The sequence below is a fragment of the Zootoca vivipara genome, chromosome 15, assembly GCF_965207765.1.
Source record: "Zootoca vivipara chromosome 15, rZooViv2.hap1.1, whole genome shotgun sequence".
Classification (NCBI taxonomy): Eukaryota; Metazoa; Chordata; class Lepidosauria; order Squamata; family Lacertidae; genus Zootoca; species Zootoca vivipara.
In genome coordinates, this window is record NC_142598.1 from 41,833,727 (window position 1) to 41,847,374 (window position 13,648).

General features: G+C 47.5%; 1 protein-coding gene and 1 long non-coding RNA gene across 2 annotated transcripts; one reads left to right on the plus strand and one right to left on the minus strand.

Moving 5' to 3' along the window:
- Positions 1-489: 489 nt before the first annotated feature.
- On the minus strand, positions 490-8,529 carry LOC148683457 (uncharacterized). The gene is made up of 3 exons (XR_015947333.1): positions 8,328-8,529; positions 5,986-6,060; positions 490-1,346 (listed from the first exon to the last, which is right to left on the minus strand). It is a non-coding gene; the product is annotated as an uncharacterized LOC148683457 (long non-coding RNA).
- Positions 1,354-10,519, plus strand: KCNV2 (potassium voltage-gated channel modifier subfamily V member 2). Its single transcript, XM_035097343.3, has 2 exons — positions 1,354-3,429; positions 9,114-10,519. The coding sequence occupies exons 1-2, from the start codon at positions 1,909-1,911 to the stop codon at positions 9,393-9,395; spliced, it is 1,803 nt and encodes a 600-aa protein (XP_034953234.3). The 5' UTR covers positions 1,354-1,908; the 3' UTR covers positions 9,396-10,519.
- The last annotated feature ends 3,129 nt before the right edge of the window (positions 10,520-13,648 follow it).

A 13,648-nucleotide genomic window follows, 5' to 3' on the forward strand; every position in this document is an offset into this window, starting at 1 on the left:
GGCATACAAGTTTTGACACCAAATTCCCCCTGCTGTTTGGGGAAGAGCCAGGGCTCAGCAAAACAGCCTCACGTCACCAGTGCCAGGACTTTGCTAACCAAGATCTCCACCGAAATGGATCCCCAGAGGCAGCACTGGGAGGGATTCTCACCTGAGACTTTGAAGAGGCTCTGCTATTTAGTGTAGAGCATCCTTTCCCAATCATAAATTCACTTCTCCATATTTCCACATCAGTTTGAAAAAAAAACCAAAAATCAAATCCTCATGAAAATTCTTCATGCAAATCTGGACGCAGTCCTCTTTAGGGAAGTTTTTTAATGTTTAATGCTGTATTGTGCTTTTAAAAGTTGGTTGGAAGCTGCCCAGAGTGGTGGGGAAACCCAGCCAGATGGGCGGGGTATTATTATTGTTGTTGTTGTTGTTGTTAATTTCTCCTAATATAACACAATGCTGCCTGCAATTTTGCTTAATGCACATGTTTGCAAAGCAATTTCCTTTATAAAAATTTATTTATTAAATTTATATACCACCCTTCCTCAGGGCAGTTCACAGAATAGAATACAGGATAAAAAATGATGCATTTTTGTATTTACTCTCACTAATATATGGATTTTTATGCACAATCTGCTCCAGTGTATGCATTTTCATGAGATTCCTTGGGCAGAAGACTGCATTGCAGATTTCAAAAGATGGCTGCTCATGTAACTGCTTCAGAACGTGAAAATCTGGCAAGTTCGCCTGTAAATGAAACCCCAATTAAATCTCTCCCCCTTCCCCTAGCTGCCATATACTGAGTCAGGCCATTGCTTCATTGAGCTCCATATTTCAGCTCTGGCTGGCAGCAGCTCTCCAGGGTTTCAAGGAAGAGTCTTTCCCAACCGGATCCGGAGATGCCAGGAATGGACTTTGGGACCTTGGGCGTGTGTCCACTGAGTTCTGGCCCTTCCCTTGTGCTTGCCTGCCACTTGAGGTGTTTTCCCCAGGTGGGCAAGTTCATCTTTAAGATCCATTGGGTACACACAAGGGGTTTATATGACGATCAGAGTGCTGTCTCCTCAGCACACAAACACACACACCCCGGAAATTAATCCAAATTCCGAGAAGCGGAATTGTAATCCTTTATAATTAAGCAAGTATGCAAATAATGCCATGCTTTGCATAATTCATTCACCCTTTTGCAAGTCAAAGCAGTGAGAAAAGAGCTAGCTATCTGCAGCTCCACCTGATGAATCGGACACTGGAAATTCTGGATCGTCGGCCTCTGGCCTCTGAGATTTGACCAGGCATTGTCAAATCGCGGTCAACTTCAAGTCTGTCCTCACAGCCTTGACGTCTGGAAACCTGATCTAAAAACAAAAGAAATAAAGCTGGCATTATGCAGTTGCTGAGTCCTGCATTCAATGTCAATTCATGCGCAGCAATGTTTGCTACCCTTGTTTTACATAATATTTAACATTAACACTTGCATTGACTCTCAAGAACCCCAGCAAATCTAAGTGTTGGTTTTTCTGCCTGTAAAATGGGCTGTAAACATAAGGAACGGCTCTAAGAGGAGTTGATATGCAGAAGAAGAAGAAGAAAACATAGGAAATTGGGGATGAGATGAAAGTCTCTTGGATAATTCCAAAAAAAGATCTGTTGCTGCTCCTTCATTGGAAAATCTTTTCTGAGTGTGTGCTGAAGTGACACAAATAGAAGCTCTTTGATTTTATTTTTATTAGCAGTAATGACTCTGCTACACTTATTATTCTTTTTCGACTGATTATCCACAGATTTCTGGATCCATAATCATTCACGTCACAGATAGAGGGAGCGGAGGCTGAAACAGGATAATAGCCTTTAAATCCCCTTCTCTAAGCACTCAGATCTTCCCTGTCAGCAAGATTAAAGCGGTCAACAGCAGTCCCCATGTGCCTGGATCCCACACTGAGTTTTTGCAACAACTGGAGCTGCTGGTCGGTCGGAAAAGAAACGTCAAACGGCTCCAGCAGCAGATGCTTCGGGCAGGAAGGAGAAGGCAACCAGAAGAACATTCGCACCCACCACCCAACGCTAAGGGGAAGCATGTGGAACCTTAAGCAAAGAAAGCAGCCTCTGATCTCGGACTATAAAGCTGAATCTCGGCTGGGGGGCCCCTTGGATGCAACTGTGGGAAGCAACGAAACTGGGGGGACTGGGGGCTTTGGGGCTTCCGACTGGGGATCTCCACTGCAGCTGCCCCAGGAGGCTGAGAGCAGCTACTCCTGCTTGGAGGATGAGGAGGAAGAGGGTGAGGAAGAGGAGAAGGGGCTCCCTTCGGTGTTTCCCTTCAGTCCAGCCTTCCCAGCTGGAGCCACCACATCCTCCTCCGTCCTCAACATCAACGTTGGCGGGCAAAGCTACCGCCTGACGTACCAGGCAGTGGCCATCTACCCCACCACCCGCCTGGGCCGCTTGGCCACTTCCACTGACCGCTGGCGCCAGCTGGGCCTCTGCGACGACTACGCAGCTCAGGGCGACGAGTACTTCTTTGACCGGGACCCGGCCGTCTTCCAGCTGGTCTACAACTTCTACTCCTCCGGGGTGCTGCAGGTGCGGGACGAGCTGTGTCCCCGCAGCTTCCTGGAGGAGCTGAGCTACTGGGGGGTCCGCCTTAAATACACGCCCCGCTGCTGCCGCATCTGCTTTGAGGAGAGGCGGGACGAGCTGAACGAGCAGCTCAAGGTGCAGGGGGAGCTGCGGGCCCAGGCGGCCGTGCAGGAGAGCGAGCACCTCTTCCGGCACATGCGCTATGCTGAGCATCGCTGGCGCCTGTGGAACCTCATGGAGAAGCCCTTCTCCTCCACCACGGCCAAAGCCGTGGGGGTGGCCTCTAGCTTCTTTGTGCTCATCTCGGTGGTGGCGCTGGCTCTCAACACGGTGGAGGAGATGCAGCACCGGGACAAGGCCACCCTGGAGAGGCGGCCCCTGCTGGAGCACGTGGAGACCTTCTGCATCGCCTTCTTCACCCTGGAGTACGTGCTGCGGCTGGTCTCCACCCCGGACATCCGCTGCTTCGTCAGCAGCGCCCTCAACGCCGTGGACCTCATCGCCATCCTGCCCCTGTACCTACAGCTCCTGCTGGAGCGCTTTGTGGACGAGGACCAGCCTCGCGGGCAAGGCTCCCAGCATGAAAATGACATCGAGAAAGTGGGGCGGGTGGGGAAGGTGGGGCAGGTGCTGCGCATCATGCGCCTCATGCGCATTTTCCGCATCCTCAAGCTGGCCCGCCACTCGACGGGCCTGCGCGCATTCGGCTTCACGCTGCGCCAGTGCTACCAGGAGGTGGGCTGCCTTCTGCTCTTCATTGCGCTGGGGATCTTTGCCTTCTCCGCCATGGTCTACACTGTGGAGCATGATGTCGCCAGCACAAACTTCACCAGCATTCCCCATGCCTGGTGGTGGGCTGCCGTAAGTACCTCCGTGGCGATGTGATGCTCGTTCCTTGCTCCCCCCCCCCTCGCGCTTGCAAGTGTGCCTGTTTTGGAAGCGGCAGGGCCCCCCCCCCATGTCTGGCTTTCCAAACATCTGTTCAGAGTGTTGACTTTACAGAACATGCATGCATGCACAAGCACCCGTCAGCTGGAAGCTTTCCTACAGTTGATCAGGCTAAAATCTGTGCAGCTGAGCTTGAACTGGAGAGCTCTTTGCGGCTGTGCCACAGACTTTGTGCTGCTTCTCCCCGAGAAAGGGGAAGAAGGAAACAAGAAGGGAAAGCACATGTCTGCATGGCCTTAACTTTGCTGTGACTTATCTGCACCTACTTGACAGATTTTTGCAGCAAATACATAAGGGAGGCTGTGGGGATGGTTTCAGGTTCCTTCCAAAGTGACCTTCCTTCCGCAAGACCAATTGCAGTCATTAACAGTCATCAACAGGTTTACCACTCCTATCAGCCCATCACCCATTCCCATCACCCCCACCCTCTGAATATACATAAGGGTCTGGCTACTTCTGTTTCAGTGTATCTGATGAAGTGTGCATGCACACGAAAGCTCATACCAAAATAAAAACTTAGTTGGTCTTTAAGGTGCTACTGAAGGAATTTTTTTCTTCCAAAGTGAGTTTACAAAAGCACCTCTGCTCAGCGGTTTAGCAATGCAATCAAAAGGGGCCACATATTAGCTCTCACCCAGCAGTTTAAGCTCAAAGGTGAGGCTGGGAACCTGTCCCTACAGAAGTTTTGTTTCATTTCCAAATGTGTCTGTAGATGAACAATTTGGAGATAGGAAAATAAGAGCAGCTGACCATCACAAGGCTTTCCAGACAGCTGGGGATCGCAGCTACAACAGAGCCCAAGATGATTTTTTTAAAAAATTGCATTTGTACTGAGCCAGCCGCAGTAGACAAAAATAACAAAACGGGAGGACCCTCTGGCTCAGTTGCTTGTAATGCAATACGGAGCTTATAATTTATAGGTCCCTGGTTGAAATGCATCCTAAGCCACCAGGGATGGGGAAATGGACATTCCTTCTAGCACAGCTGGAGGAATCAGGAGGTCTTAGTAGCCCAGGGACAGAGGCTCATGCTGCAAATAGTTCAGCAATAAGAGCACAGGGACAAAGGAAGCTGCCTTCCATTGACTGGGACATCGAGCTCACGATTGACTACACTGGCGGGCAGCTGATCTTCAGGCTTTCAAACAGGGTCTCTCCCCCTTCCTACCTGGAGTTGCCAGAGTCCAGCTGCATACAGAGCTCTACCCCCCTGAGTTTTCAGATTTTCCATATTGCTTTGGTGTCCAAAGTCTTTGCTGAGTCGCCAGCACTAATCAAATGTGAAGGCAACAAGGCGATCACTTCACTAAAACAAAAAACCCTGTTCTTTGTGCCTGTGTCCACATTCTTCCCATGGGAACTTCCCTCCTGCATATGGCAAAATGCTGGCACGTGTGAAAGGTGGAGCATGGGATTCGTAGAGTTTTCAGCAGCACAAACATCTCCTGCCATCAAACTCCTCTTGTGTGACGTGACCTTGATTGACCTCTTTGGATAGGTAAATAAATCCAAGTTTGGAGCAGGTTCTGGGGGTGTTAACTTTGGATAGCAGATTGTGTAAACAGACTTGTGAACAGAAACTAGAAGAGCTACAGAAACTAGAGAAGCTATAGAATATAAATTGCATCCTGCCAATTTATGAAAGCATGTTAGAGCTTAGCTGGAAAGCTCTTCTGATAACCCTGCCCCTTTGAGGCAAATATATATGGTGTGTGAGTTTAGATAGATAGATCGATGATAGATAGAGATAGATAGATAGATAGATAGATAGATAGATAGATAGATAGATGATAGATAGATAGAGATATTATGAAAATGGTCATCCATAAGCTGCTACCCAAGTATTTTCATTGTAGGCAATTGTGATTAATCTAGAAAGAAGTCTATTATTTCCACAAATGAGCCCTCAAGTCCTGCAACATCTGGAGGGCCACCGTTCTAAAGGGAGTGGCCTGCTTGGAGGTCAAAGGTTTCCCACCCCTGGCTTAGCGGGTATTGTTCTGGGAAGAAAAATGACAATCACACGGTAACTTGCAACCACCCCATACACTTAAAGGCCTCTTGCACCACTTTAACAGTCAAGGCTTCCCCCAAAGAACCAGAGGAGCTGAGATTTGATAGGAGATGCCCTCTTAGAACTGTGATTCCAGCACCTACTGTCTAACTGTTCCCGGGGTTCTTTGGCGGGAGGCAGAGCTCTGAAAATGGTACAAAAGTGTTTCAAATGAATGTTGTGGGTGTGACCAATGAGCACCAGCAATGGGAACAACTCCAGCATTAGGCTGCAGGCAGAGCTTTTCTTCTAGGGAAAAAAGTGCCAGTACTGCATGTCCTTGAGTACCCCCAGGGGAAAAAGCACTGGTTGCAGGGGTGTCTATCTAAACCCATCTTCTCATGATAATCCTGCTGGTTGGTCTGGGCTGGTGGCTGTTGGCATGACAAACCCTCCCAAACTCCAGATCCCACTCGCCTGCGTCTTCCTCGTGCTCCAACAGTGGTGCAAATGCCCCTTCCCCATGCTTGAATCCTGCACAGCTGCAGACACCTGTGGACAAAAACAGCAGCGCCTAGTTCTGGGTGTGTATTTTTCATTTGGCCCAGTCAAGGTGAGGAGGACCAAAGCCGGTGCCAAAAGCCGGGAGGCAAGCTGGGAAAAGAGGCCGGTGCCCAACTGGGGGGAAGTGGCTGGGGAGGGAGGGAGGCATCAACTTGCAGAAAAGATTGGGGTCCAACCCCCCTAAATATTTTATTGGGGGGCAAAGGGACCAGGGCCCCACAGAGTTGGCGCCTACCCCTCCTCCGATCCTCATCCCTCCAAGGCTCCTCTGCAACATAAAGAAACACATGTGAAAAAATCCACCCCAGGACTCCTGGCTCTTTCATCTGGCTGTTTATTTTCAGAGATCTCCCTCCTGCATTAACATTCAATTCCAGTGAGTTAATTTCCATCAGGCCACAAAACTAATCCCTTTTATACCATCAAATGCGCCAGGTGCATCCGACAAATAAGCTCGCTTGCGGCAGGCTCAGGGAGGGAGCAGTATGTTTCACTCATCTGAAACATCAGGCCCCTTTTTTATTTGGGGGGGAAAAGGGAAATGCCCCCCTCCCCTCTGCATGGCTGCCTTTCCAGTGAATATTGCACTGGTACACTAACCATGGATGCTGCCAGACAGAAGCCAAGGGAAGGAGAGCACAATGCATGTTCCGTCTGCAGCCATTTCTTTCACTGTTTTATCAACATTCATATAATACCTTGGCATTGGTTATAATAACGATTGCAGGATCAGGTCAGCAAAAAGACAAATGCAAAGTGAGACACCATTCTTCAGACAAAACAGGTCAGTGCCAGGTTCCCAGCATTCGGCTCTTCCACCACCACCACCCACCCATCTCTGCTTTCCCCCATCTCTTGCAGCTCTAAGAGTCCCTGAAAACAGGGGCTAAATTCAGCTCCTTGGTTCATTCTGGCCGCCTCCTTCACCCCAACCCTGCAAACATTCCTTCTCCAAGTTGCAGGAGTATCAAAGGCAGAAGCCACCTTCCTGGCAAGCGTTCCTGAAGATAGGTAGAGGAGAGGGGGAGAGGCCCAAGTGTATTCAGGGAGACAGCGCAACCAAGAACCTGGACAGCCTGGATATGGGAAGGAGGGGCTGCTGCTGCTGCTGCCCTGTCTCGTGTTTTCATACATGGGAGACCTGGGAGAAACCAAAGGTGACCGGCTTGTCGTTTATTACATTCCTACCGTGTTTCTCCTAAAATAAGACGGTCCTCAAAAATAAGCCATGTCAGGCTTTTAATTAGTAGAATAAATATAAGACATCCCCCGAAAATAAGCCGGGGGTGGGAGCCACTTCGGGGAGTGCAGCGCAGCGGGAAGAGCCTGGTGAGAGGCAGCTGCGGCTGCAGGTGAAGCCTGCGTGGGCGATCTGGGGACAAGCACCCTGAGCGCTGCGGCGGTAGCGAAGAGGCGCCCGATCAGCCCGCTTCTCAGTTGATCGGGTGCCTCTTCGCTACCGCCGCAGCACTCAGTGCCTTCGCCCACAGTCGCCCACGCAGATCCCGGGCTTCACCTGCAGCCGCAGCTGCCTCTCACCAGGCTCTTCGTGCTGCCGCTTGGGGAGCACAGTGCAGCGCGAAGAGCACTCTTCTGTTGCTCTTGTGTGTGCGTGCGCGCGAGGGAGAAGTCCCCTTTTCCTTACCCAGGTGCAGCAGCAGGAGGTTACCCCCGCGAGGTGGGCAGTCTGTGCTCTGCACACACACACACACCGTTTTGCCTCGCTCCGTCTCTCCCCCCTCCGCAAAGACACCAAAAAAAAAAGACATCCCCTGAAAATAAGCCGTGGTGTGTTTTTTGGGAGGAAAAATAAATATAAGACGTGTCTTATTTTAGGAGAAACACGGTATGTGAATTGCCCCGTGGCCTTTTTGGCAAAGGGTGGCAAATAAATGCCTTAAAAGAAATGACTCATACAATAAACGAAGCTCCGCCCTGATTCTGGAACAGGCAGGTAGAGCAGCGCTGACTTCCATGCCAGCGTGGAGTTGGTTCGAGTTTCCCACCAGTATAGACCAAGGTACGGTGGCCCAAACCTAAGCAAGAGATATTGACAAAGACACTCAGGAAAGACATTCCTAGGACCACAGATGGGTTGAGAGGGTCAATCAATGGTCTGAGGGACCTGCTCCTCTCACCCCCAGCCCAGTCCACCACTGCCTGCTTTCCAGAAAACCAAGGTGTCAAATCAGCAGCTGACAAGGAGGGATGGGGGGGGGGGATTGGATTCCGTTCACATTTAAAGGTGAACTCACCAAATGAAAACACAGCTCTCCTTCGACATTTGCATCGATCCGAATTTTGCAATGCAGTTCTCCAGCCAAGTAATTTGGGGACATGACATACAAAATGTGGCACATTAGTGAAAATGGCTTTGCAAAAAAAAATGTATATTAGGCAAGTTTGTATATGAAATGGTATCACATGAGAAAATTGCAGGGAAATGCTGGTGAATTTTCATGAGGAATTTTATTCTTTTATTTTTTATTCACAGCCCAATGTTTAACTATAGAGAACTGAATTTAGGATTGGGAAAATGAGAAACCGGCATTGACGTGCTCGGCCATATTTACTGAGGACACTGCTGTAGCTCAGAAGTTCAAGACCTCTTTAGGCTCAGGTTGCCCAAACACACCATCTTTCTTACACACCATCATTCATAGAAAGGGAGGGAACACACCACCATGGTCACATGAGGGAGGGAAAGGCAGCTAAATCATGGGCAGTTTGTGCATTCATTCATTCATTCATTCATTCATTCATTCATTGTGTTGGGAAGAAGTGACAGCCTGAGAATCCCCACCATGGCACCTCCTTCCTCTGTGCACTGTGATGGGGAGGACAAATGCCATCTCTGGTCTTCAGGGATGGGAAAAGCCGAGGCAGATTCTCATATCTATTGCAGAGGAATCTCTCTTTCCTTCCCAACGCAGCAATGGGGAGAACACCGCCTCAGTCTCTAAAGGACCCCTCTGCCCCCAGCATAGAAAGGTGGCTTGGATGTTCTGAGTAACTGCCTTGTTTTGTCTTTGCTTTTCAAGGTAAGCATTTCTACTGTTGGATATGGAGACATGTGTCCGGAAACCCACCTCGGACGACTCTTTGCTTTCCTCTGCATTGCTTTCGGGATCATTCTGAACGGAATGCCCATCTCTGTCCTGTACAATAAATTCTCAGACTACTACATCAAGCTGAAAGCCTACGAATACACAGCCATACGCAAAGACAGGGGCAAAGTGGATTTTGCGCGGCGAGCCATGAAGAAAATGTCTGAGTGCTGTGGAAACAGGCCAAACCGATTACCGAGACACAGATACAATTAATACCTTGCATGGAAAAGAGGGATTGGGAGATGAGAGGTTTGTCCACAAGTTAACTGGGAGGAAAAGACTGACTGGGGTATCGTGCAAAACGTTTTCTTTTTTTAAAAAAAAGATACAAATGAAGATAATCATTCTTAATATTTTGTCTGATAAATGTTATAGCTGGTGTCCAAGCAGCCACTGGAATCAATTGTATTGTGATCCAGTGAGTGAATACAAATAAGGATCCGCTTGAGGAAATGAGAAAGAGTGCGGCCTTGTTTTTTTTGATCTGCAAATGCTGCAGCACCACGACCGAATCGAAGGCAACTAACTTAGGCTAAGCACCATTACTAGGAAGCAAGAGCCTGTTGATCCTATGAGGCCTACACCTGAGCAAATGTGCAAAGGATTGTGCTGCTTTTCCTGGCTATTTACATATTTGCCAGCAAGATGGATGTTGCCTCAAAATCAGAATTTAGTAGACTTTCAAGTAGGAATATATTTGTGTCCCGTACCAGAATTTTATTATTGTCTTGAGGGTGTGTCAAGCGCCTTTTGTCCTGTAAATGGATCCGCAGGTACCAAAAACAAGTCATTGTAAGAAACTGGAGTATCAATGCGGTGGGGAGAGAAGGAAGCAAGTGCTGGTAGCCTCCATTGAGTTGCCGCTACTTCACCTTTGTTCGTTTGTAGGGAGGGGGAGTCTGTCCATTTCAGCTTCTACTTTTTCCCACCTTAAGTTGCGTTCTTTCCATTTCCACATCAGTTTGCCATTAAAACAGACAAAAAAGAGCCCCAATGAAAATTCATCCGTGTTTTCGTGTTTCTTCTAATATACACATTTCTGAAAAGCAATTTCTCCTAATCGATTGCATGTTGTGTTATTTTCACCTGGCGTGTGAATTTTGTGCACACCACTTGGCTGGAGAAATGCATTGCAAGATTTGGAGAACTGCAAATTGTGAAGGATGGCTGTGCTTTGGTTTGCATCTTGTTCCATAAAGTGAAAATTCAGCAGTTTTGTCTTTAACTGCAAATGGAATCAAATCCCCTCTTCCTGCCTGCCTGTGCTCCCATTCCAACTCTCTAGACACCTCTAGCTGAGATCATCTTGTCTGATGAGAGCATTTCTGCAGATATTAAACAAATAATGAAGGGGCCAAAGACCCCTCCCCCCCCTAGAGTTGGCATGTCTATCTCCATCATGTTAAATAAAAAAATTCCTTCAGTAGCACCTTAAAGACCAACTAAGTTTTGATTTTGGTATGAGCTTTCGTGTGCATGCACACTTCTGAAGAAGAATCTGAAGAAGTGTGCATCTGAAGAAGTGTGCATGCACACGAAAGCTCATACCAAAATAAAAACTTAGTTGGTCTTTAAGGTGCTACTGAAGGAATTTTTTTATTTTACTTCGACCCAGACCAACACGGCTACCTACCTGTATCCATCATGTTATTTATCTCAAAAAGCACAGGGGTGGGGCTTGGTTTGTTGCACAAAACTTCCCAAACAACTAGAACTGCACAACCTGAATTTGCCGGAATTTGGTTGAATCCCCCACAAAATTAGCCATAGCCTGGAGGCCCCCAGGGAGGGATCTTGTAGGCTAAGTCCTTCCAAGGAGCTGAGACATCAGGTTACAACTTGGGATTCTTGAATGAAGATTGAAATATGGTTCCTACCTACCCCTCATTTCTTTTTCTTTTTTTTTAAAAAAAGGATGTCTGGCTTGTAACCCAGCTCTGTAAACTCTGTGATGAATATTACAGTGGTCACATTGTAATTACTTTTTATTTTTGAATACTCTCCAAGTGTCCATTTTCCACCCAGCTGCATCTCTGTCATTAATAGGAATTATGCTCATTGGTAGCATCGAGAACCAATGCTACGAACATGAGTTTGACCAAACTGCGGGAGGCAGTGCAAGACAGGAGTGCCTGGCGTGCTGTGGTCCATGGGGTCACGAAGAGTCGGACACGACTAAACAACTAAACAACAACAAATGCTCATTGGTATCCAGTATCTTATGATGGTAGGGCAGTTCAAACATGACAAAGATGAGCATTGTGCTTCTAAATTCCCTGTTCTTCTCCTTCCCACTATAATGCCAGACTTTCGGGGTTCACAGGACATCCAAATGGAGACACTGTGGTTTAACTGTGAAACCAAGCCAGGATTCTTGCTAGATCAGTGGCCTAGCGAGGGTTGCCAGTGCCCGGGGCAAAGCAAGTATCCTCAGTACCACCTGCTGGTGGGCTAGAACGAAGGAGTAATATCTTGGCAACCGACCTGAGTGGCAACTACGGCACCCCACGAGTGTTGAGTATGATGGAGAGTGGGATTAGGGATTGGTCAGGAGCAATCCTTCTAAACCCAATATAATAATAATAATAATAATAATAATAATAATAATAATAATAATAATAATAAATGTTGTTTAGTCGTTTAGTCGTGTCCGACTGTGACCCCCATGGACCATAGCATGCCAGGCACTCCTGTCTTCCACTGCCTCCCGCAGTTTGGTCAAACTCATGTTCGTAGCTTCGAGAACACTGTCCAACCATCTCGTCCTCTGTTGTCCCCTTCTCCTAGTGCCCTCCATCTTTCCCAACATCAGGGTCTTTTCCAGGGAGTGGAACTTTTTTATCAAGCAAATATGACTCATTCTGGTGTTTTGCAGAAGTAAGAAAACGTCATAGATAAGAAAGGTTTTCCATTTATCTGAGAAACTTAAAATACAAGTTCAAGATGAAGAAAGGGCTTTGTTGTTGTTTAGTCGTGTCCGACTCTTCGTGACCCCATGGACCAGAGCACGCCAGGCACTCCTGTCTTGCACTGCCTCCCGCAGTTTGGTCAAACTCATGTTCGTAGCTTCGAGAACACTGTCCAACCATCTTGTCCTCTGTCGTCCCCTTCTCCTAGTGCCCTCAATCTTTCCCAACATCAGGGTCTTTTCCAAGGATTCTTCTCTTCTCATGAGGTGGCCAAAGTATTGGAGCCTCAGCTTCACGATCTGTCCTTCCAATGAGCACTCAGGGCTGATTTCCTTAAGAATGGATAGATTTGATCTTCTTGCAGTCCATAATAATAATAATAATAATAATAATAATAATAATAATAATAATAATATATTTATACCCCTCCCATCTGGCCGGGTTCCCCCAGCCACTCTGGGCGGCTTCCAACAAAACATTAAAATACAGAAATCCATCAAACATTAAAAGCTTCCCTAAACAGGGCTGCCTTAAGATGCCAATGCAGAGGGCACCCAAGCAACCGGCCATCGCCCAATTCTGCTCCTCAGTCCATCCGCACAGACATTAGGAGATTCTCTGTGTGAGGAGGAGGGTGCAGTACTTTATTTCTTTTTCCCCCTTTTGAACTTTTTTGTGCCCCTCAGAATTTTGCATCCAGGGCAGCCGCCTGTGTGGCCCCACCAATGCCCCCCTTCTGTATTAGATATCTTGATCTGCAAACAGAGATTAAACCACACTTTCCTGATTTGGCTATAACAGAAACTGTGGTTTAACAAAAACACAATGCTCTTTCTTTCAGAAATCCAGCCAATATGTATAGAGTAAGAATTGCTTGTTAGCATCTCCCTGTCAAGCTAATAGATGGTTTTTGAAAGTAAAGAGCCTGAAAATCGCATCCCAAGAAAGATGTAGCAAGTAGCCATTCCTTTGCATCATTGCAGTATCACTAAAAACAAGTTTCTGGGGTTTGTTGGCAACACACTCCTGTCCTCTACGGTGCAACGATGAAGGCACCATATAAGCTATAGGAACAGACCAAAAGCGAGAGTGCAATGAACAGATGCAGAAAACTGATGGGAAGACAATTTGCCAGAAAGCAGGAGGGTGATTATAAACAGCCAGTGTCTATTAATAAACGCAGAAGCAGAACTGATAGGCAAGCAGCTCAGGCAAACTGTACGCATTTCACATTATTAAATTCACTTGGAGCTGCTGAATCTATGTCACCACATTCTAGAAATTAGTATGAAACACCGTCCAAAAGACAAGAAAAGCTGCATCAAATGCAGAATCCAATGCTGTTTGGCAGGCGGCGGGAGGCGACACTCGTCTATCAATGGGAAGCAATGAATTAAAGCAGCATCACCTCTTGCTTTACCCCAAATAGGGCCATCTGCTGTTTTTCATGTCAAAAACAGCACACGGAGGGATGTGTCTGACAGAAAGAGCTGGAGAACATCTTTGTGACAGACTGGCATCTTCTGAATGGGGGAGGCGGGGTCTGGATGCCGCAGT

Bases quoted from the DNA above. Each gene is read 5' to 3' on its own strand.
- KCNV2 (XM_035097343.3), top strand. From the start codon at position 1,909: ATGTGCCTGGATCCCACACTGAGTTTTTGCAACAACTGGAGCTGCTGG. The intron at 3,430-9,113 runs GTAAGTACCTCC...TTGCTTTTCAAG, and splicing joins ATGCCTGGTGGTGGGCTGCC to GTAAGCATTTCTACTGTTGG.